Source organism: Electrona antarctica (genome assembly GCF_951216825.1).
Source record: "Electrona antarctica genome assembly, chromosome: 12".
NCBI lineage: Eukaryota > Metazoa > Chordata > Actinopteri > Myctophiformes > Myctophidae > Electrona > Electrona antarctica.
In genome coordinates this window covers 13,974,975-13,999,998 of record NC_136793.1, presented here as the reverse complement: position 1 = coordinate 13,999,998, position 25,024 = coordinate 13,974,975, and the positions used below count along the sequence as shown (strand labels likewise).

The 25,024-nt window shown below is 44.2% G+C and overlaps 1 protein-coding gene across 2 annotated transcripts in view; it reads left to right on the top strand.

Moving 5' to 3' along the window:
* Positions 1-25,024, top strand: part of LOC306933815 (DNA repair protein XRCC4-like) — an 88,324-nt gene that overhangs the window by 39,070 nt on the left and 24,230 nt on the right. For both annotated transcript variants that reach the window (XM_079516139.1, XM_079516140.1), the window contains exons 5-7: positions 5,478-5,644; positions 8,458-8,619; positions 15,153-15,226. In XM_079516139.1, the coding sequence (XP_079372265.1) occupies positions 5,478-5,644; positions 8,458-8,619; positions 15,153-15,226 (403 nt within the window). The remainder of the gene's footprint in view (positions 1-5,477; positions 5,645-8,457; positions 8,620-15,152; positions 15,227-25,024) is intronic.

Genomic DNA, 25,024 nt, shown 5'->3' with positions numbered 1-25,024 from the left:
ATCTACCACCCTCAGCCTAAACCCCAGAGCCCCCCAGGGCTGTGTGCCGAGTCCTCCGCTAATCTAGAGGCGTCCGCTCGGCTCACTGGACTCCGTGGTATGTGTTCAGTGATGATACCGAGCATGTTGGTGCCGCGCCAGCACTTATACAAGACCTCCCGTGTGAGAAAAACGATGGAAGAGCGGCTTGAGAAAACAATAGGAAGGAAACAAGAGTTTTTCTCCCAATAAGAGGAATCATTCTCGTCCCGAGGCTCAAAATGAAAGACAAACAATGCTATCGCGGACACGTCATTGTTGGCACAAATTTCTAGGTGGCATGGGCAGAGGGGTGGATGGGTTCAGCGTGGCAGCGGTACGCAGAGGGCCGCCAGCCTGGCCCAAACGATAGTGGACAACACCGATGTTAACCCATTTCGGCCTGACGTAAAAAAAAAAAAAAAAGTCTTCTAAATAATGACAGTTTTCTGAAATACCTCATGTTTCTGTATCAATGGTGCTCAATATTTCATGTCAAGGACCCCAAAAATGTTTTGTAATTGGCCACCGACCCCCATCTGAAAATATGTTGTTCCAGGAACCTCTCAGGAGAAAGGATTTGAGTTAAAAACGTTCGCTCTGAAAGAATATACAGATTTGAGCCACATTTTCAAGATTTTTCAAAAATAGCAGACCTACAAGCTCGTAGAGCGGCACTCGGTGCCGCGCTATGAGCTTGTAGATCTGCTATTTTTCAATAGCTAAAGCATAACGTAAAGCTTAAAACACCAAAAGGGGTTCCCGCCCAAAATGTGTTAAGGAAACTGCAGACAGATCTATTGTCTTCTCAGAGCGATTAATCAAACCAGATCAGTGGTATTCAACCAGTGGTCCGGGGACCACCAGTGGTGCTTGAGGTGGGCGTTCCAGGTGGTGGGTGACCAGCTGAATGATGGAGAGTTGGTAACCAAATGCACCCTTATAGATCATTTAACTCTTGAGAGCGTAAAATGAAACCATTTTACGCTCTCAAGAGTTTAAATATTGTTAAACATCTGCATTACTTAATTTACAAGAAGTCTACACAATTAGAGCTCATCAAATAATGATTTTGATCAACGATATCTCTCCCATGGTACCACACAAAATACAGCAAAAAACAATTAACAAAATCTTATCCAAATACAACAAAATATTGGGTCTGTGAGGCTAAATCTCATCAAATGGTGGTCCGTGGCTTAAATGATGAATAAATAATAGGCCTTGATATGAAAAAAACCACACCAGTGTGAACTGAGTGGTGCAACTACGTGTGGGGGTCCCCGGGGGGGTCCCTGAAACTTCCAGACCAACAGGAACGTGCCCAGGCCGGGTGCCGTCCCGGTTCCGGCGAGCCCCTCCGCGTCCGAAGCGGTCGAGAAATTACAGAGTGTGTGTGGGAGAATTCGCAGACAACACACTTATTTCAATGGTAGTGGATGGAGAGAGAGAGGATTTTTGTCCAACCACGAAACGGCAACCAATGGGTGCGAAGAGGGGCACAACCACGGGCGGGACTTGACAAAGGGTGAATTAGCAGGCAACAGTGCAACACTATCTCTCTCTGTTTCTAGCACAACAGCGCCACTTTTGCCCCTGTTGGTACCCTAAACATAGGGGCATATACGGACATAGGGAGGGACGGACATTGCTGTTCCTTGGAGTGGCTGCACTACTCAAAAAGGTAGAAAATCACTGAACTAGATGAACCACATGCTTCCAAGTCCAGCTCATGTCAAATGTTCTCACTCATCCTATGCTTTATGTTTCTAATGAAATATTTACATGCTCCAAAATAACTGTGATTTAACGATCCCAGTTTGGCCTGGGTTTTTCCCGGTTTCAAGCTGGGTGTCTCGAGTCCCGACACGTATCTCTAAAACACCAATATGATTCGCGCTTTTCAACATTCACTACGAAGTTGTCCCGGTTCTTTTCACCAGTTTTCAAATAATAACAGTTGTTTTCAGTTCATGTAAACATGCTTTGCTCACCTAAACCAATCAGAAAACAAAATGCATCGCGTGTCTGAATGGGCTTTATCCACACAGAATATCTCTTCCTACTTCCGGGCCCCTTCCCTACTTCCTTCACAGGTGTTACCGTTCCATTCAGTGTACAGTGGTTCTCAAACGTTTACATTTCTAGGATCCACATAACTGAGTGTATACATGTAACCAAATGGACCCATACGGAGCCATTTTGGAACCCACTCAAGGACATTTTGAGACCCACTGGTGTAGCAGAGTGTTTCCAGTGCAGCCAATGTGCACACTATCAGTACTCTGACTGTGTTTGACCACCCGCTTCGAATGGTATCAACCGATAATTCCCAGTAGGTTATCAAGCCGATCTTATCGACCTACTGCATGTAGTCTGAATTATCAGTTGATTTTCACTCAAATCCGTTGGTTTGACCAGAATGGAACAGAGCCTTTATTAGTATATCATCTAGTAGTAACACATGTGAAGGAAGTAGGGAGTTCTTTTCAAAATGGCATATTAGAGTCTGTTCAACTCTGAGGCTGATGTTTGACAGTCAGTCGCCGCCCGTATGCGACACCTATGGTGCGTATACATGTACGCATACGTATGAACGTGCACAAATGGCCGGACGCGTACATACTACATGGCGAGCGTGATTGATTTAAGGGTCCAGGTTTTGAGGGGCTGCATATTTGACCACCCTAATGATGTGGTGTTGCGGATGCAGAGATGGACGTCCAGGCATTGTTGTTGCTGGCGGGCAGAAACCTCTTCTCTCCATATTGTAACTTTTTGCGGGGTTTTTTTTGTCATGTGAATCCTGAAAATTAACAACAGTTCTGAATAGCCTAGATGAGGTTTCAACCGTTTTTCCGGTTTCCAGATTAAGTTATTAGTTGTGACGATTAACAATCAATGGTGTTTTTGTTCTCTGATGAGCAGCAAAGCCACAAACAGTCAAACACGAGAGACAGACAGCCACCGGAAGAAGAAGAAGAAAAACAACAACTGAGAAACAAGAATGGACAAAGGCAAAATGAATACAAATCAGTATCAGCATGTTCGGGCCGTGCGGTTGTTGCATGTTCTGTGCGTCTGGCAAACTGCAGTGTTCCTGCGAGCCAACGTGGAACGCTCGCCAGACCACAGTGGAAGACACACACGCACGCACGCACACGTGCGCGCGCCGCCGCAACATGAACCTGCTCGGCTATGACTTTACTGCAGGACCACTTTCATCAAAGTTCCAGGTTTTCAAGGGGTATTTCACTTTAAAACACATCTGGGGTTATTTCAGACATCTGCCCAGGCTTTTGTGTTCACCCCCAGACAGTTTTTATTTTAGTGGATGTTTAAATAATTAGCCAAAGTATAATATGGTTAAAAGTGGTTAAAATTAGTGTATTTACTACTTTCGCTGGGGACCACTTGGTACCCCCTCCAAGGACCCCTGGCGGTCCCCGGACCCCACTTTGAGAACCAGTGCCCTAGCGTGCCCACCGTATATGGGAAGACTCATGTTTTATCTCTGTCTGCACGGTAACTGTCGCCCCCTCACTTCCTGTCCTGTATCAGAGCTGACGCCTCTGCACCCTGGTCTGTCTGTCTGTCTGTCTGTCTGTCTGTCTGTCTGTCTGTCTGTCTGTCTGTCTGTCTGTCTGTCTGTCTGTCTGTCTGTCTGTCTGTCTGTCTGTCTGTCTGTCTGTCTGTCTGTCTGTCTGTCTGTCTGTCTGTCTGTCTGTCTGTCTGTCTGTCTGTCTGTCTGTCTGTCTGTCTGTCTGTCTGTCTGTCTGTCTGTCTGGCTCCCACAATGGCAGTTTTGCTCGCCACCAGTTAGTGCTGCACGATTCTTGGTCAAATGTGAATTTAGATTTTCCAACCACAAGAATTGAGATCACGATTCTCACACAATTCTCATGGTTTCCATCAAAAATATGTATTGTCTTTAGTCTGTAGGTGCTGAATATTACTACATTCAAAATGTGTCACCTGGAGTCAACTACTGTGGCTTTAAACAGACAACGTCAAAGTGCTTGACTTAAACCTCTTACGCCGGGGCTCCACAGGGCGCGTCAGCGTCGCGTCTCCGTCACCGTCAGGGAATGTTCCCTTTTTAATCAATGAAGGGTGGGTGGCTCCACTGCCCGCGTTGCGTGACATTAACGCGTGCATTAAAATTGAACCGGTGCGTTTTTTGACGCACGCGACGGAGACGCAAGGCGTCCGGTGGAGCCCTGGCGTTAGTCTCTCCCTTGTAGCAAAAACATAAGTTTACAAATAAGATCTCATACTGTAGGTGTCTGAATCTAGATCTCAATATTTTATCGATGAATCCTGGAGCACTAGTTCCGGGTGCCTGACACATGCAGTGGCCTGCCAGCCAGCCTCGTCACCCTTCTCCTTTTAACAGTTATTTCAGTTACGGTAACTAAAACATGGATTCTAGTAGGTCAGGACAGCTTGTCAGGACAGTTTAAGAGCAGGACCGAAAAACCACGGACCATTTTATGGTTTGCTTTTGAAGGTGGCAGCTTTATTACAGTTGATCCATGACCCCAACCCACCTTAGTCACTACCTTCTGGTTTCAGTGGATCACCATGTACACCCCTCCCTATATGAGAGACCTATAGGCATGTGTTTCCCATAGCAACACATAATCAGAAGACATTGTTATGAAAAACATGACTTGTGTGGCATTGTGGCATGTTGTGAGCTTGTACTATTTTACATATATTTTTTTAGAATTAATTAAATATGCAAAACTATAATACTAACTATATTTACCTTCATGTACTCATCAGGACACTGCCTAACATGCGGTTACTGTGTACATTTCTTATTATTTATGTTGTCCTACTTAACTGCTGTGCTGCCTGCCTCTCGCGGCTGAATATCTTACCGGTATCTCAAAGTCATAAATGTTTTTGACTCCCTATACCCGAACTCAAAACGAACCTAAAATAATTCCTGTCCTCAAAATACAAGTGGACCCATAGTGAACACCTTAAAGTAAAATCCCATGACCCCCGCCCCCTCCTTTCTCTGTAAATACACCTTATGATTCTACTGAGCTTTATTGCAATATGTTTGGTATCGTATTCGTGGTGTAGTAGTGCATTACATTATACTGATGGATTGAGTACAACGGACCACAATGGAAACAAGCCCCCTGCGTCTTTTTGTGTCATCCTTTGACCATACTATACCTGTCCTGTACTACTGTTTATCACTGATTTTGACAGCAAATTTTGGTTTAGTTCATAGTCTTTTGAATAAAATTCCATTTCGTTCTAGTCATATAAATCTATTTTGTCAGTGAATTAAGGTATTCGACCATCATTTTTTGCCATAGAAGTCGACAAAACCAACACTGTTGGTGGAGGTCCTTGACATGAAGAAGTTTGAGCAACATAATATAGCAACATACGTTTTTTAGAAATCGGAATCAATGTCAAAACGTCTGGTCTTTCAGGTGGATCTGGGGTCAGTGGAGCTGCAGGCGGTCCCGGACCCCGCCGAGGTGAGCCGACAGATGATTGGCCAGTCGCTGCGGCGCAACACCGACCTGGAGTCAGAGAACGACAAGCTGCGAGAGGAGAACGACCGCCTGCAACGAGAGCACCAGCGCATTGTCCGAGAGTAAGACCGCTTGACCGCTTGTTCACCAAAACAAGCTTCTTGTTCTTGTTTCCCTTTGAAAATGTTTGTTCTATATATATTTGGGTGGTACCAGATCATGGTCGCTCACTTTGGAGAAGTAGTTAGACAGGTATGAAGGAGGGAGGGAGGGAGACATGTGTTGGGAGGGAGGGAGGGAGACAGGGAGGGAGACATGTGTTGGGAGGGAGACAGGGAGGGAGGGAGACAGGGAGGGAGGGAGACAAGTGTTGGGAGGGAGGGAGGGAGGAGACAAGGGGATGGAAGGAAGGAGACAAGGGGAGGAAGGAGACAAGGGAGGGGAGGGAAGGAGACAAGGGGAGGAAGGAGACAAGGGAGGGGAGGGAAGGAGACAAGGGGAGGGAAGGAGGGAAGGGGAGGGAAGGAAGGAGACAAGGGGAGGGAAGGAGACAAGGGGAGGGAAGGAGACAAGGGAAGGAGACAAGGGGAGGGAAGGAATGAGACAAGGGGAGGGAAGGAGACAAGGGGAGGGAAGGAATGAGACAAGGGGAGGGAAGGAGACAAGGGAGGGGAGGGAAGGAGACAAGGGGAGACAAGGAATGAGACAAGGGGAGGGAAGGAGACAAGGGGAGGGAAGGAATGAGACAAGGGGAGGGAAGGAGACAAGGGAGGGGAGGGATGGAGACAAGGGAGGGGAGGGAAGGAGACAAGGGGAGACAAGGAATGAGACAAGGGGAGGGAAGGAGACAAGGGAGGGAAGGGAAGGAGACAAGGGGAGGGAAGGAAGGAGAAAAGGGGAGGGAAGGATACAAGGGGAGGGAATGAGACAAGGGGAGGGAAGGAGACAAGGGAGGGAAGGGAAGGAGACAAGGGGAGGGAAGGAAGGAGAAAAGGGGAGGGAAGGATACAAGGGGAGGGAAGGAGACAAGGGGAGACAAGGAAGGATACAAGGAGACAAGGGGAGGGAAGGAAGGAGGCAAGGGGAGACGAGGAGACAAGGGGAGGGAAGGAGACAAGCGGAGGGAAGGATACAAGGGGAGGAAAGGAGACAAGGGGAGGGAGGGATACAAGTAAAGTTTCATAAACATGTGACTCTGCAATGTCTGCATGTATGTATGTATTAGAGGCAGAAAGAATAATTTTCATAAAACTGTGGGTGATCTAAAGGTCAGAGGTCAAAAGTCAGAACATGAAAGTTCTTTGGCATGAGGAGATGCATAATTATGTGTATTGAAGTTTTATTGCTGACGTTCAAACGGTTCATGAGTTATGCCTGTTCAAAGTTTGCATTTTCAATTGAGTGCTATAGTGCCACCCTTTGGCCAATGGCCGTGGGCTTCGCGTCCTCACCGTTTGGCATAGCCCTCTACCATATTGCCAAGTTTTGCAAAAAACTACTCCACGGTTCAGCCAGAACTGCAATTTTTGGCAGAAGAAGTAGGAGTAGAAGAAAAAAACAGACAAATACAATAGGACCATAGGCCCTTTGGGCTTTACCCCTTAAAAACACATATCGATGTTGATTTCACTTGATATTATGCAGCCCAGTTTAATTTTAAACTCTTGGAACCACGTTATAAATATGCCGTTTGAATAATGTTCCTAATCGAAGTGTAATGACAGCCGTAGTCTTGGACGATATCATTTAGATCACTTTGAGTACGATTTTATGAACGATAGAAACACTGTACAGCCAATAAAAAATCCATCAGAAAGACATCTGGGATACAATCAGCCTCACTCACCCTCTGAATGTTTTATTCTGGACGGAGTTGAGGAGACCATGACCATTGTGAGTAGCTAACGTCAGCTGGCAGGCTCACCTTCTAATAATTGATAATCAGTCAGATTATCCATAATTATATCCCGTCTTTCAGCACCACAGAGACTATAAAACAAATTGCTCAATACCGACAGCAAGGGGATTCATGAATGTATATAGATTGTTTATATTTTAGGCCAATAACAAAAGACTATATACCAAATTTCCCACTCCACAACCCCCGACTGTCGGACTAGTATACAGTAGGACTTAAAGCTGCAATATAATGATTTTTTTCCCACTCTTCCGGGTAGGATGTCCTGGGAAAGCAACGTGTCACCACTTGAGCTTGTAAATCAGCTATTTTCACCATATTTGAAATGGGGCTTCTACGTGGCTAATTCATCATGTACTTTTCCCCTTCCTACAAATTTGGTTGAGTCAAAAGTAATATAATAATAATAATAATAATAATAATAATAATAATAATAATTAAAAGAAAAATAACTACAAAATAAATACCCAAGTAAAGTACACAAAAATAAACCCTAATTACATTAAGTTTACATGTGAGTGTAATTTACTGTCCAGCACTGCCTATTAAAGTGTCAGACTGGACTTGACCTCACATAGGACGTGTGTTCTAATGACTGGAGAGCTGCCACTGGGCACAGAGGAAGAGTGCTCATGTCTGGACAGAGGCGTGGTCCTTCATCATCATCATCATCTCTCAGGCCTAAACAAACTATGCCGAAAATGTTTGTCGACTCCCTGTTTTCACTGACGGTATTTTTCATCGTGTGCGCCAAAAACAGCAGATACTACCCATCTACAATTTGTAGATAGTTTATTTGTGCGTGCGTTTGTCAGTGTTAATTTCGAAATTTGCCGAAACAAACTATGCTGAAAATGTTTGTCGACTGCTTTTTTTCACTGACGACACTGCGTGTCTGTCTGTTTGTGTGACTGTGTGCGCGTGTGACTGTGTGTGTGTCTGTCTGCGTGCGCACGCGTGTGTGTGTGTGTGTGTGTGTGTGTGTGTGTGTGTGTGTGTGTGTGTGTGTGTGTGCAGGCTGCAGCAGCGTGTGGAGGAGAAGGAGTCGATGGAGAGAGAGCTGTACTCTCGCTTCGTCATGGTCCTCAACGAGAAGAAGGCCAAGATCCGAGGCCTTCAGGACACCATCCAACACCTCCAGCACAGCAGCCAGGACTCCACAGACACAGACAGACACAGGTTAGACACCAGGGGCCCTATTAAGCAAGTGGAATCTAATTACATATAATTTTACAGTTTTTAAGACGTGGGGGCGGGTGCAATGTCATATTACAATTATGGGCCAGGTAAGAAGCGCTTTCGACACCCCGTGGTGTGAGCAAAACGGCCTTGAATTAGTCATGGGAGTGTTTAAGGGAGTTTTGAGGCTTACCCAATGAACATGTCCGTACTATTCTCTTTACGACACCAGCTGATGATGCGCCCTTTTCGGCAAGTGGTATTACATTTCTGCAGACTGGCACCATAGACATGACATGACTTTGTCACATTTGGGTTAATTATTCATATTGCACTGCATGCTGTCACCTTTATGCCTCCAAAGAACAGATCCACAAGCTGTCACAGCCATGATGTGCATAGCTTGTAGGCCTATGTCTCTATTTTGTTAAGTAACTTGCAGTTTTCATTGGAAAGTCATTACAGCGGCGCAGCCATAAGGGAGGGAGATATACGCACATCGTCACTTAATTTGTTTCTGTTCTAAGCATGAAAAACAGCTGTAAAAATCTTTATTCTAGTTCATTTGATTCATAAATGAATAACTAAGACTTTGAAATGGCACCTACCTATACCTTTCAGATCGGAATGGAACTGCGAGTAGATACGCAGCATTGGCTGGCAAATTGGCAATCCATGCGTAATGTTCCCAGAATCGTCTAACCCCCGAACATACAAGTTCGTTTGATATTGTTTAATTCGATAAAAATAGAACCATGTACCATACAGCGAATGAAAGCAAGATTCCTAAGGAATATGGGGATTTTTACATTTTAAAAAACGGTTGAGAAATGAGAGAACCATGAGTGTTTATAATATCAAATATTATAAGAATAATATGAAAGACAAACGGGCTGTGAAGAGCTCAGCTCACCATCCCGACAAGGAGGAAATATAGCCTATAGTGCATGCACGTATATGCACTGACTGTTGCACACACGCTCTTTATTTGTTTCTATTGAAAAACACCAGTAAAATAACGTTTATTTTATTTTATTTCATTCGAGTCACGACGAAGGAATGAGTTGAAATGCCATACGTGCGCCATGCGTATTGCTGCGGCCCCAATGTTATGGTCTTCGCTCGTAGCATATTATTGAAGAAGAATTGAGTCGGGTGTGATACAGCGTATGAAAGCAAACCTCCCAATGAGTATGGAGATGTTTTAATTTCTAAAAAAGGTTGAGAAATGAGCGATATATGACCCTTTATAATCTCAACGAGAAAGCCAGAAAACTCGCTGTTGCCATGTGTCATAGAAACAAGTAAATAGGTCTATAAACATACTCCCAAAAGAATCGCATATAACAGGGGTCTACAACCTATTTTAAATGAAGTGCCATGTTTTTATTTTCTAGATAGTGAGTCTGCCATATCAAGATTCCTTTTAATGACACCACATTAAAATTTCCAGCATATTTTGATTGTCCACAAATATAAAGTTCTTCCTTCTTTTTACATATTTTCTTGCACATTGTTAGAATGATCATTATAAATATATATCCCCCTGCAGTCAGAGTTCATTGTTTTAATGAATGAATGTGATGCATTGTGAGCTGGTAGATCTGCTATTTTCAAAAGTAATCTTTGAAAAAAGTGACAATTGTGGAATATTTTTGAAAAATGTTATTGAAACATTTAAAAACACAAATCTGTCATGGGGGTCACTGGCTTAGTTGGGCAAATGCATTCATCTGGGGGTCCTTGACATGGGAATGTCGCTGTGTGAGGATCACTGGTTTAAACAACATTAGGAGAAAAGCCCAAATAAGCACTTTAGAAACAAGAAAAGCAACCACAACTACCAATATTTACAAGCATCTTTGCAGAAAAAGAAGCCGCTTATAATAAACAGACATGGCAACACTCCAGCAGCACTCCAGAGCCGCTCAAGTGTAAAATGAAACAGTGCTTTTTGCTTTTAAGACGTGGTCAGACCCAGGCGGAATCGGTATGCGCTGAGTGTTTTTAGGTCAAGGGGCTTAATAGCAAATTAGCGCAAAGCGAAAATAATTAACATATGGACACTCCCCCAATGCTAAATTATGCAGGAACGTGGTATTCCATATGAGTGAGCGCTCACCACGGCTTCCATAATACGAAAAGGCGCAGAGCGAGGGCGAAATCTGTATTACCGCATGGGTTTTTCGTCTTGCTTAATAGGGCTCCAGGACTCCATAGACACAGGCAGACACAGGTTAGACACCAGGGGCTCCACAGACACAGGTTAGAGACACCAGGACTCCACAGACACAGACAGACACAGGTTAGACACCAGGGGCTCCAATTTTGTCGCATCCTTTACCCGCAGCGCGGCCCGCAATTCAGCCGCTGCCCGAACATTACGAATATAGGAGCTTTCTCTGTCCCTTAATGGTATTTTCGTCCCGCGTCACCCGCTATCTTTTTTGCCGACAGCGGTATTTGCGCCTAGCGGAGTTTAAAAGCACCCGTAAACCGTGCCAAATGAGTTCGGTAGGCACGCCGTACGCGCCTCAATGGAGATGCCTGCAGGCACAGACATCTCATCTCTCCTTATTCTCCTATCTCTTTGTAATTTTCCTATAATCAGCAGAAGTCGAGTGCCTGCCACTTCCTTGTGTCCATTGTGTTTATATAATTGTATAGTCAAAGAAGTTATTTGTGCGCGATTCCATTTCCATTTGCTCTTTCAGTTCATGATCACCCCAGCAACAAATGGGGTTTATTGACCGAACTTTCCATCGCCGTCGCTTCATACCGTTCCGTAGGCTCTGTGACAATATGTGAACAAAGAACAAACTAAAGTGACAAATAACTGAGGATCAAACTTAATCAAACACAAAATAACTAAAATGCAAAGACTGAAGGCTACATGGTTTGTAAGTAATACAGCCAACGGCTGTTACAAGACACAGACAGACACAGGTTAGAGACACCAGGACTCCACAGACACAGGCAGACACAGGTTAACGTTAGAGACACCAGGACTCCACAGACACAGGTTAGAGACACCAGGACTCCACAGACACAGGCAGACACAGGTTAGAGACACCAGGACTCCACAGACACAGGCAGACACAGGTTAACGTTAGAGACACCAGGACTCCACAGACACAGGTTAGAGACACCAGGACTCCACAGACACAGGCAGACACAGGTTAGAGACACCAGGACTCCACAGACACAGACAGACACAGGTTAGAGACACCAGGACTCCACAGACACAGACAGACACAGGTTAGAGACACCAGGGGCCCTATTAAGCAAGTGGAATCTAATTACATATAATTTTACAGTTTTTAAGACGTGGGGGCGGGTGCAATGTCATATTACAATTATGGGTATGGGCCAGGTAAGAAGCGCTTTCGACACCCCGTGGTGTGAGCAAAACGGCCTTGAATTAGTCATGGGAGTGTTTAAGGGAGTTTTGAGGCTTACCCAATGAACATGTCCGTACTATTCTCTTTACGACACCAGCTGATGATGCGCCCTTTTCGGCAAGTGGTATTACATTTCTGCAGACTGGCACCATAGACATGACATGACTTTGTCACATTTGGGTTAATTATTCATATTGCACTGCATGCTGTCACCTTTATGCCTCCAAAGAACAGATCCACAAGCTGTCACAGCCATGATGTGCATAGCTTGTAGGCCTATGTCTCTATTTTGTTAAGTAACTTGCAGTTTTCATTGGAAAGTCATTACAGCGGCGCAGCCATAAGGGAGGGAGATATACGCACATCGTCACTTAATTTGTTTCTGTTCTAAGCATGAAAAACAGCTGTAAAAATCTTTATTCTAGTTCATTTGATTCATAAATGAATAACTAAGACTTTGAAATGGCACCTACCTATACCTTTCAGATCGGAATGGAACTGCGAGTAGATACGCAGCATTGGCTGGCAAATTGGCAATCCATGCGTAATGTTCCCAGAATCGTCTAACCCCCGAACATACAAGTTCGTTTGATATTGTTTAATTCGATAAAAATAGAACCATGTACCATACAGCGAATGAAAGCAAGATTCCTAAGGAATATGGGGATTTTTACATTTTAAAAAACGGTTGAGAAATGAGAGAACCATGAGTGTTTATAATATCAAATATTATAAGAATAATATGAAAGACAAACGGGCTGTGAAGAGCTCAGCTCACCATCCCGACAAGGAGGAAATATAGCCTATAGTGCATGCACGTATATGCACTGACTGTTGCACACACGCTCTTTATTTGTTTCTATTGAAAAACACCAGTAAAATAACGTTTATTTTATTTTATTTCATTCGAGTCACGACGAAGGAATGAGTTGAAATGCCATACGTGCGCCATGCGTATTGCTGCGGCCCCAATGTTATGGTCTTCGCTCGTAGCATATTATTGAAGAAGAATTGAGTCGGGTGTGATACAGCGTATGAAAGCAAACCTCCCAATGAGTATGGAGATGTTTTAATTTCTAAAAAAGGTTGAGAAATGAGCGATATATGACCCTTTATAATCTCAACGAGAAAGCCAGAAAACTCGCTGTTGCCATGTGTCATAGAAACAAGTAAATAGGTCTATAAACATACTCCCAAAAGAATCGCATATAACAGGGGTCTACAACCTATTTTAAATGAAGTGCCATGTTTTTATTTTCTAGATAGTGAGTCTGCCATATCAAGATTCCTTTTAATGACACCACATTAAAATTTCCAGCATATTTTGATTGTCCACAAATATAAAGTTCTTCCTTCTTTTTACATATTTTCTTGCACATTGTTAGAATGATCATTATAAATATATATCCCCCTGCAGTCAGAGTTCATTGTTTTAATGAATGAATGTGATGCATTGTGAGCTGGTAGATCTGCTATTTTCAAAAGTAATCTTTGAAAAAAGTGACAATTGTGGAATATTTTTGAAAAATGTTATTGAAACATTTAAAAACACAAATCTGTCATGGGGGTCACTGGCTTAGTTGGGCAAATGCATTCATCTGGGGGTCCTTGACATGGGAATGTCGCTGTGTGAGGATCACTGGTTTAAACAACATTAGGAGAAAAGCCCAAATAAGCACTTTAGAAACAAGAAAAGCAACCACAACTACCAATATTTACAAGCATCTTTGCAGAAAAAGAAGCCGCTTATAATAAACAGACATGGCAACACTCCAGCAGCACTCCAGAGCCGCTCAAGTGTAAAATGAAACAGTGCTTTTTGCTTTTAAGACGTGGTCAGACCCAGGCGGAATCGGTATGCGCTGAGTGTTTTTAGGTCAAGGGGCTTAATAGCAAATTAGCGCAAAGCGAAAATAATTAACATATGGACACTCCCCCAATGCTAAATTATGCAGGAACGTGGTATTCCATATGAGTGAGCGCTCACCACGGCTTCCATAATACGAAAAGGCGCAGAGCGAGGGCGAAATCTGTATTACCGCATGGGTTTTTCGTCTTGCTTAATAGGGCTCCCAGGACTCCACAGACACAGGCAGACACAGGTTAGAGACACCAGGACTCCACAGACACAGACAGACACAGGTTAGAGACACCAGGACTCCACAGACACAGGCAGACACAGGTCCAACACCTCCACCACACCAGCCAGGACAACACTGGTCTCGCGTATCCAGACAACTATATTCCACAATCTCCGAATGCTATAGAGTCTGGAACTACACCTCCCGAAATTCGAGTAAGGAAGCTGGCATTTCCGTTCACAAAAATATATATATATTTAAAAAAATAAATATATATATTTTAAAATATCTTTAGAGCTTATTTTTTCATTTCCTATTCTGCTAAGCAACAAGCTATATATGCTTAGATGATTTCTATTCATATTAGGATAAATATGCGGGACTGTAAAGACGAAACGGAAGTGGGGAGGAGGCTCCACTTTATATTTTACTCATGATAGAGCTTCCGTTGCTCCAGACTGTATGATGGAAGCATTTGGAAAATGCGAGAGGCAACAGTCTGGCAACGCAAGACTATAGGACAACACAGGTTAGATCAGTGGTCCACACACTGACCCAAAAGAGAAATCTGATGTCTCCCCAGGACACAAACAGCTGGACATTATTTTTATTTTATTTTAATGTAGCCTATTTATGAAATTATTTACAAAAATCACTGAATTCGGTTTTATTCTCTCTCTCTCTCTCTCTCTCTCGCTCTCTCTCTCTCTCTCTCTCTCTCTCTCTCTCTCTCTCTCTGTGTGTCTCTCTCTGTGTCTCTCTCTCTGTCTCTCTCTGTGTGTCTCTCTCTCTCTCTCTCTCTCTCTCTCTCTCTCTCTCTCTCTCTCTCTCTCTCTCTCTCTCTCTCTCTCTCTCTCTCTCTCTCTCTCTCTCTCTCTCTGTGTCTCTCTCTCTCTCTCTCTCTCTCTCTCTCTCTCTCTCTCTCTCTCTCTCTCTCTGTGTGTCTCTCTCTCTCTCTCTCTCTCTCTCTCTCTGTGTGTCTCTCTCTATCTCTCTCTCTCTCTCTCTCTCTCTCTCTCTGTGTGTCTCTCTCTCTCCGTCTGTACTGCAGTGATGGAGAGATGATGACAGAGGTTGGAAGAGGGAGCACCGCCTCATTGCAGGAGTCCACTCTCCTCCTCACAGGTGTGTGTGTGCGTGCGCACGTGTGAGAGGCTGATTCTACAGATTCCTTCTAAATCAGTACTACGTTTTCGTGCCAAGGACTCCCGAAATAATATGTAATTGGCCGCGGACCCCCATTTGAAGGTGTTTGTATTTGAGTTTGGAAATTCATCGCAAGCTTGCAGTGTCGCACGAAGTGACGCGACGTGAGCTTGCAGAGCTGCTATTTTTGAGAACCACTGTTCTAAACCACTGCTCTAAATCCTAAGAGTTTTCCGGAAAAAAGTATGACGCCATATATGTAGTTATGTACATATAGCTAACATCTAAGATGACACAAATGCTTCCCTGGTTGCGACTGTAGGTCGCAGTTTGCTATCAGTCAGTCCGTCCGTCCGCCACGCCTCGTGACACGCAACATGTATGGCCAATACAGAATTCATTCCATATGTGCATCTGACCTCATCAAACCCTGTACACTCAAGACACTGCCCCCGCTGCCACCCTTAGATCTCCATATATGGAGCTGACCTGTTCTGACATTCCATATGTTGATCTGACGGGTGCAGTACTTAGTTTAGACAGTTTTTGGTTTAGACTAGTCATTGGTCATTAGTCCTACAACTACAACCTATCTCAAACCCTCACCCTAAACCTAACCTCCCACGTGGGGCAGCACACCTAAACCTAACCTTAACCCATGTCTAACCAATGACTAGTCTAAACTAAGTATGCACCCCGATCTGACCTCATCAAACCCTGTACACTCAAGACACGCTCCATATATAATGGCCAGTACAGAATTAATTCCATATGTTGATCTGACCCCCCCATGCCAAAGCGCCAGCGCTCGCCCAGCAGTCTGCCGTCACCCAGGAGGATGCGTGCACCCGCATCGCTTCTCGCCCTCAGGGCTTCTTACTGGGTTTTATGGGTTAATTCTGAGTATGTACAGTATGGAACCAAATGGAACCCTTAACTGGTCCATTTGGTTCCCATAACCATCAATCTTTTAGCTGAGGGGACCCCCTTGGAAACCCTGCCAAGGACTCCTGGGGACCCTCCCCCCCAGGTTGAGAAGCAGTTGCATTAATAATGAGTCTACTAACTGGCCAGTCATGGTCAGAAGAGGCAGAGCAGAGCAGGCCTGGTTGTAAATGTGTCATGGATGGATGAGAGCTAATGGAACAAAGCTGTACGCTGCACTGTGACGTTGCAACATCACCAACACTCACACAATGAACTGGGGGGGAAAAGTGGTGGTTTTGTGTGCGTGTGCATGCGTGTGCATGCGTGTGCATGCGTGTGTATGCGTGTGCATGCGTGTGCATGCGTGGGCTTGCGTGCGCGCGTTCGTTAGTGTCTCGGTTCTGCATCATTAATTGTGTCCTTGTTCTCTCATTATTCACAATCAAATAACAAACGAGAAACTTTCTTCCAGGCGTAACGTCCATCCTGAACGAATTTGGCGTGTGTGTGTGTGTGTGTGTGTGTGTGTGTGTGTGTGTGTGTGTGTGTGTGTGTGTGTGTGTGGTGTGTGTGTGTGTGTGTGTGTGTGTGTGTGTGTGTGTGTGTGTGTGTGTGTGTGTGTGTGTGTGTGTGTGTGTGTGTGTGTGTGTGTGCGTGCGTGTGCGTGTTGGGGGTGTTTATTTTGTTATAATTACATGACATTTGTCATTTAAAATCCAACAGCCAGATTCACCGTAAAGGCAGATATTCTAAGAAATCATCTGAGGCCGTTAGGAGTGAAAGGGTGAGTGTGTGTGGGGGGGAGGGGATTGGGGGGGGGCTCTGAGTTTCTGAAAACTGTGAGTTTCAGTTACATTTCTCAGAAAACAAATCGTAATCAAAAACACATATTGACACATTGCATGTGCATGCAAAGGATACCAACAAAATACAAATACATAAACATATTTTGATCTGGGGACACCCCTCCCTGACAAGCTCTTGGAAGTGACTTGTTGTCACTGGAATAATCTCAAATGAAATAATCAATAGTCGTAGCCCTGCTATCAGCACGTCCTCTCCAGGAGTGCGTGTGCGCGTTGCCCCGCATCAACATGTGTGAAGTAGCAGGGTGTGGCAGCTTGACCCTTGGCAGATGTTTACCACGCCCGTTCCCGTCAGTGCTTGTGATGTCATAGGTCAGCCTGATTGAGGCTGATGGTGATGATGATGATGATGATGATGATGATGATGATGATGATGATGATGATGCAGACCCATGGATGGCAGTCTGTCGGTATGTCCGTCTCTCCCCTCAGGGTCCTAGAGGCCTCCGCATACTGGGCTGGCTCTTTAGTATCCAATAAGGTTGTCGCTTCAAATGGAAGAGATTACGAAAAGTAAAGGTTAGGTTAGACACACACAAGAGGAAGCACGCACATACTTAACTCGTCAAAGTACTTGTGTACTGTAGTACAGTACGGCAATTTCGTGAATGCAATTTTTAATCCTAAACCCTAACCCTAAAAATAGCATATTGAGTGAGCTTGTAGATCAGCTATTTTCAAATATGGTTGAATCTGGCGTACTGTAACTCTAAACAATCTGTGTGTTTTTTAACCATTTCCCTTGTGAGGTTCTCACAATGTCTTATTTCTCAAATTCTACTACTTCCCTCAACCCTCATAAGTATAGTAATACAAGTACACGCACGCACGCACGCACGCACGCACGCACGCACGCACGCACGCACGCACGCACGCACGCACGCACGCACGCACACACACACACACACACACACGCTGGTATATATTCTCTGGTGGTTATAGTTGTTGGTTCTGGGAAGCGGGCTGGTCGTTAAAAGCCACCCAGTGGAGTTCCTGGTTGGTCTTTTATCAGGATTTGAGGTGGTCTCCGCTCTGCCTGCGTCAAAGTGGGCCGCTGTGATGTCACAACCAGTGAGTCATGCCCCCCCCCCACGCCACGAGGTGATTCTGTGACTCATACCCCCCAAGACAGAGGCGATAAGTAAAGCAGTACCTCTGAGACGTATAGTCACGGAGAGTACTAGTATAAAGTATCGGAAACAAACGGACACACTCAAGTAAAGCAAATGTACCTAAAAAAAAGTACAGTAAATGTATTCAGTTACTTTCCACCACATGACTGCATGCCTTCTGCTCAATGGACGTGTGTGTGTGTGTGTGTGTGTGTGTGTGTGTGTGTGTGTGTGTGTGTGTGTGTGTGTGTGTGTGTGTGTGTGTGTGTGTGTGTGTGTGTGTGTGTGTGTGTGTGTGTGTGTGTGTGTGTGTGTGTGTGTGTGTGTGTGTGTGTTCAGACTAGAGCCAAACTAAAGACATGCAAACATGTCCGAAGGGACGAGCGCTGTGGTGTTGTGAAACATCTGTGATGTTGTTGCGATGCTTCCAGCATCATCATCATCATCATCATCACCATAATCATGTCGAGAGTGATGATCTGAAACCTCCTGATTCATCATCATCATCTCCACCCTGTTACTGCCCTGGCTGTTTGTTGGTTTCTGTGCTTTCACCACTCTCTCTCTCTCTCTCTCTCTCTCTCTCTCTGTGCCGCATGACGCAAGTCCAGGGGTGCCACAGTGTACTAGCATGTATCAATAGAGCAGGAGTCTTGACTCGCTCATCCCCTGGTTCCCGGAAGTATCTCCTCTATGGAGAAATACATTGAGTCATCTTAAAATCGTGCGGGCCCAGTGACTGTGGGGGTGGCACCAAAAATATGGGGGTGATTGATTGGACAATTGGGGCACCTCATTATTATAAAAGAAAAAAAATGGTGTGCATTTTCACATGACCCGATCCACAGGATCGAAACGTTGTCAGACAAATAAATAAAGGAGTCTTTGCAGTTTACTATGACAACCTGCAAAATATGTCAGTCCGTCACGCCTCGTGACACACTCCATATATGGCCAATACAGAATTCATTCCATATGTTGATCTGTCCTCATCAAACTCTGTACACTCAAGACACTGCCCCCGCTGCCACCCTTTGATCTCCATATATGTGGAGCTGACCTGTTCTGACATTCCAGATGTTTATCTGACCTCATCAAACCCTGTACACTCAAGACCCGCTCCATATATATGGCCAGCCAGACCTCATCAAACCCTGCACACTCAAGACACTGCCCCCCGCAAAGAAAACTGTTTACGATAGTAATTATTTGACACTGGTCTGTTTCTAGCAAAAATGGAAGTAAATCAGCAGCATCGTAATGGAAACTATTCTCTCAAGTTGTCCTCGTGACCAAGGGTCAACAATCTGTCAAATGTGCAAAGGACAAGCCTTTGCCACGGACACATGTGTCCGCGGCAAAGGCTTGTCCTTTGCACATTTGTGATTTTCTGTTTCACACACCAATGACACCATTATAATGTTCTTATATGTTAAAGGTATATTCAGTGATTTCACTTAATTCAAATATAACTTATTTTTTCTTATTTTTTGGATAATCCTCCCTACTATAAAGTGCGCTGACCATATAAGGAGTTCCTCCCTGTCCCCAGTTAACCCCTGGGGTCAAAAAACCCTAGTTTCGGTTTGGGCTTTGGGTGGCAAAGCCTTCATCCAATCAGGATGAGAGGGGCCTTCCTCCAATCATGATCGAGTGGGGCGGGCCTTGGTGCACGTGCTGTTGGTCTGTTGTACTTCCCCCACTGTAGAGTGTGTGCATGTGCACATCTTGTTACCGGGTGGACCGGGTTTTTTTCCCAAATCACCCAAATCACTGAATGCTCCTTTAATGTTAATCACAAGACCCAATGACTGAATGTCAGTCCAACTAGTGTTTCTCAAATGTTGTATTTGTGAGGACCCCCATAACTAATTACCATAATATGACATAAATGTAATGTTCCATAAAGTAACAATGAAATTCAACGGTGCCCTGGATAAAAACGTTATTTACAGGAGTGACCTGAGAGAAAAAAGCAAGAAGCACTATATATCACTATATCACTCTGTCTCACTCTCTTGTGTGTGTGTGTGTGTGTGTGTGTGTGTGTGTGTGTGTGTGTGTGTGTGTGTGTGTGTGTGTGTGTGTGTGTGTGTGTGTGTGTGTGTGTGTGTGTGTGTGTGTGTGTGTGTGTGTGTGTGTGTGTGTGTGTGTGTGTGTGTGTGTGTGTGTGACTCTGACTGTGTGATGGTTTGTTGGCCTCGATGCTTGGTATAGTGGCCAGAAACAGTTTTCTTTTTTTCATACGCAGCTTTCCAGGCATTTCCATTGTGGTGTCCAGCGCTGCATGCTGTCCGACCCGCTGTGCTGTGCTATCACTCTCAGTAGCACTACTGTGTGTCTCGCATGCACACACAACTGCCATGCGTCTGCACACATGCACCTCGTGCACGCGCACACACGGACATGTTCAGTTTTCTACAAATCAATGCCTTCTCTATAACGGTTTTCTGAAAAATCATACGCTGTTTAACCCTTTTAGGATTGAGGCCGATTCTAAAAACGCCTTCTAAATCCTGACCTACGTTTTCTGAAAAACGTTTTGCGAACTTTTGTCGCTATACTGTACATAGCAACAAGAACCCCGAAAGGGGTTCCCGTCTTGATGGGTGAAAACACCAAAAGGGGTTCCCGACCTCTAATCTCCATATTTTAACTTTTTGTGTTGTTTTCATGAATTAATAGCTTACTTGATCATACTACAGCATCACAGAAATCACATGTGCGTGTCTGTGTGTCTGTGTGGCCGTGTGTCTGTGTGGCCGTGTGTCTGTGTGTCTGTGTGGCCGTGTGTGCGCGCGCGTGTGTGTCTGTGTGTGTCTCGGGGGGAGGGGCCGTGTGTGTTTACAGTGTTTCGGTGGTCCAGCAGTTTATTCTGGGTGTGTCATCGTTGGCTCACAGCGCAGAGCGGGAGCCGGGCCATATAATACTTGTGTTGTTGCTGTGTTACAGTATGTTATATATTTTTACAGTTACAGTATGCTAAAGGAGCAATCCGAAGGGTCCATTTGGTTCCATTTGGTTTGTACACTCTCAGAGTTACAGAACCGTAACTAAACTGAATTCCCCTACAAAATAATTGAGGAGAATGTAATCCTACGAGGACTATTTGATGCATCTTTTTCAAATATTGCTGCAAGGTTAATATTAATGGGATCATGCAAAGCGTCATATTTGAAATCAAAGTTACTATGTAAGGATCTACTGAGTACTTGTATAGAGTCTGGAAATACACCTCCCGAAATTCGAGAAAGGAAGCTGTCATCTGTTCGGTCATGTCCGTTAACGAACATATATTTTAAGATATCTTTACATTTTACACTGATAAGGAGCAAGCTAGCCTTTGATCATTTTGATTCATATTGGGACAAATGTGTCCTAATATAAATCATCCACAGTGCTTCCTTACAATCTGGCTTGGGAGCCTAGACCCCAGGTAACCCCTGAAGGCCTGTCTACATCATAGAGTATATAAAAGGATAGAGACTGAACTGGCGCGAAGCTCCGCCCCCCCAGCTATTCATGTCAGTGGAAGTTGCTCAGTGGCGTTTTGAAGCACCCAGAAGACTGCCGGAAGTACCGTCTCAGAACGTCTACTTCCGCATTTGACCACCAAATTTTGGTGGTCAAATGTGGAAGTGCAACCGAGCGCTCAATGTTAAAGCCCAGCTGCACGGGGTTTCCCGGTCATGAATCCACAGGTCCGCCTGTAGTCCCTCCTCCTACCACTAGGGAGGAGAGCTTCAACGTTGAATAGCCTCACTGGCCCCTTGGTCTACACCAATGCAACTCCTTGCAACATGCAACTGCTTCTACTACAACTGCTTGCAACCGTTATCCCTGACGGCAGTTGCAAGGAGTTGCAGTGGTGGGAAGTGACTAAGTACATTTACTTAAGTAATACTCAAGCAAAATGTTGAGGTATTTGCACTTTCCTTGAGTATTTCCAATTTCCAATACTTCTACTTCTACTCCACTACATCTCGGGTCCAAATATTGTACTTTTACATAAACTGCTATCTAAGTCTACATAAACTGCTATCTAAGTCTACATACACTGCTATCTAAGTCTACATAAACTGCTATCTAAGTCTACATAAACTGCTATCTAAGTCTACATAAACTGCTATCTAAGTCTACATAAACTGCTATCTAAGTATACATAAAATGCTATCTAAGTCTACATAAACTGCTATCTAAGTCTACATAAACTGCTATCTAAGTCTACATAAACTGCTATCTAAGTCTACATAAACTGCTATCTAAGTCTACATAAACTGCTATCTAAGTCTACATAAAATGCTATCCAAGATACATAAGTTGAGCCTTTGCATACGCCTGTCGGAGGTCGAGGCTAGGGCACGTACTACGGCAAGTGCTATGGGCTAAGATGGAGTCTGAAGAGGTGCGTTTTCAGACTGCGGCGGAAGATTGGGAGTGATTTACATTTCATTTGAAAACTTTTGAAATGGGACCTTCTGCATAATGAGTACTTTCTACTTTTGTTACTTTAAGTACATTTTGATACCAATACTTGTACTCAAGTCAATTTTGAATTTACTTGTAGAGTACTTCTAAATTGCAGTATTGATACTTTTATTTAAGTACAATTTTTTTAAGAACTTTTTCGACCATTGCTTGTTGCAAGGACTTTCAACTCGTTGCGGTCTGGCCTTAAGGCCCTTACTCCTTATCCCTATACTTATTTGCCTTCTTCAGGGTATATGAATATTAGTTTTATATCACCTCCAGGTGATACGACCAGTTATTACCAATGGCATGATGATGACATGCACAGTGACGTCATAACGATGTCACCGTGATGATTTAACGATGACATGATGATGACATAATGATGATGTATATAATGACAGAGGACACTCGGTGACAGAGGAAGATGCACGTTGTAAATGTCCCCCTCCTGGAGGATGTGACGAGACTTGACTGACCGTTACTTTTCAGGATTCCAATTCAAAAACGTCAAAAGGTAGCAGATCTTCAAGCTCAAAGTGTGTCGCTGTAATATGAGCAAGTAGGACATTCATTAGCGAAAATACTCAAAAAAAATTATAATATGGAGATGGGAGCTTTCTGCCCGACAATATTTACATGCCATAAGATGACGGGAGATGATGTGAGGAGGGCAGACCTACACACAAAGCCACACGTTGGAGCGGTTAGCACCCCTCAAAGAACACGGTGAAGTCAGACTTATTGCCACTGTGGTCCACTTAAACACAATCCAAAAGCATAGACATGTATTATTATTTTTTCCCAAATATTTTAGCTTTTTTAAAGCTAAAATAAATGACAGCTAATACCTCTATTGACAGACAGACAGACAGACAGACAGACAGACAGACAGACAGACAGACAGACAGACAGGCAGGCAGGCAGGCAGGCAGGCAGGCAGGCAGGCAGACAGACAGACAGACAGACAGACAGACAGACGCAAGGATCTCCATATATGGAGACGACCCGGCTCGCTCCGGGGCGTCGGCGACTCAAATGACAAGTTAGGTGTTGATCAGTGTCATACAGTGCTCAAGTTATGCGGGCGACAGTCAGACACACACACACACACACACACACACAGATTCCGTACATTTATAGATAGATATAATACTCTACTGTTAGAAGTGTGTTATTAATATACGATAACACTCCGGTGGTACATTAATTAGTCAGCGGAAACAGCAGCGGATGATCAACGTCATTGACAGCATGATTGGTTATAAGGTCAAAGGTCAAGTGTGAACAAACTCCTCAATCGCCTTCAGAATGGATTGAAATGCGCTGAGAGCACAGTTAACGGGCAAACAGGTGTGTGTGTGTGTGTGTGTGTGTGTGTGTGTGTGTGTGCGCGCGCTTGTGTGCGTGCGTGCACACGTGCACATGTGTTTATGTTTTGTCTGCGTCTCTGTGTAGCAAAGTGGACCAAATGCCCACAAGTATATATAGACATTGTGAGGATCATTTTTCCCTGTCCTCACACGAGAAATTATTGTTTAAAACAATGATTTGTGGAGTTCTAGGCTTACTATTAGGAAAAAACTAAGCATTTAAAGGTTTGATTTACAATTTAGGCATTTAGCAGACGCTCTTAATCCAGAGTGATTTACATTAAGCAAGAACAAAAAAGCATGGCAGTACATCATATGCTTTTTTGTTCTTGCTTGCTTAACGTTGAATGAAGGTGTCGCAAACCAGAGAATAACAAAATTGCAACTGCAAATTTCGTACAATTTTCAATGCTGTCCTGTCCAATGCATGTCCTCACAAGTATATTAAAACAAACGTGTGTATGTTTAAGTGTGTGTGTGGGGGGGGGGGGAGGGGGGGGAGTGGGCTGTATAGAGACGCTCGGGGCAGTTTGTTGGGGTGTGTGACCTCAGATATTGGCGGCTGACCCCAGGCCATTACAGATCGCATCCACTGATATCCCACTGATCCCTGATCTGTATCACATCTATTCCTACACATCAGACATTCCACACACACACACACACACACACACACACACACCAACTCATCTCTACGAACAGACACTTTTCCTCAATTCCTGTCTGGATGAAAAATGAGTTATTTTTTTTCTCTTCTATAATAAAAGCCAGTTATCTCAAAGATGTTGGAACAAGACGAAGACCTCAATGAGCAAACCGACTCGCAGATACTTGAACCGAGAACAGAGACGCACGTCGTCTTAGTGGTGTTCAGATTTATGCCGAGCCCGTCTAATTGGAACGTATAAAAACGTCCAAGTGAATTCAGCGGAAAATTACCCATTTCCTAGATACATTAGTGAGAGCTTTATTAATCCTGTGCGTGTGTGTTTGTGGGGGGGAGTCACCAGAATGCAGCACAACAGCAGT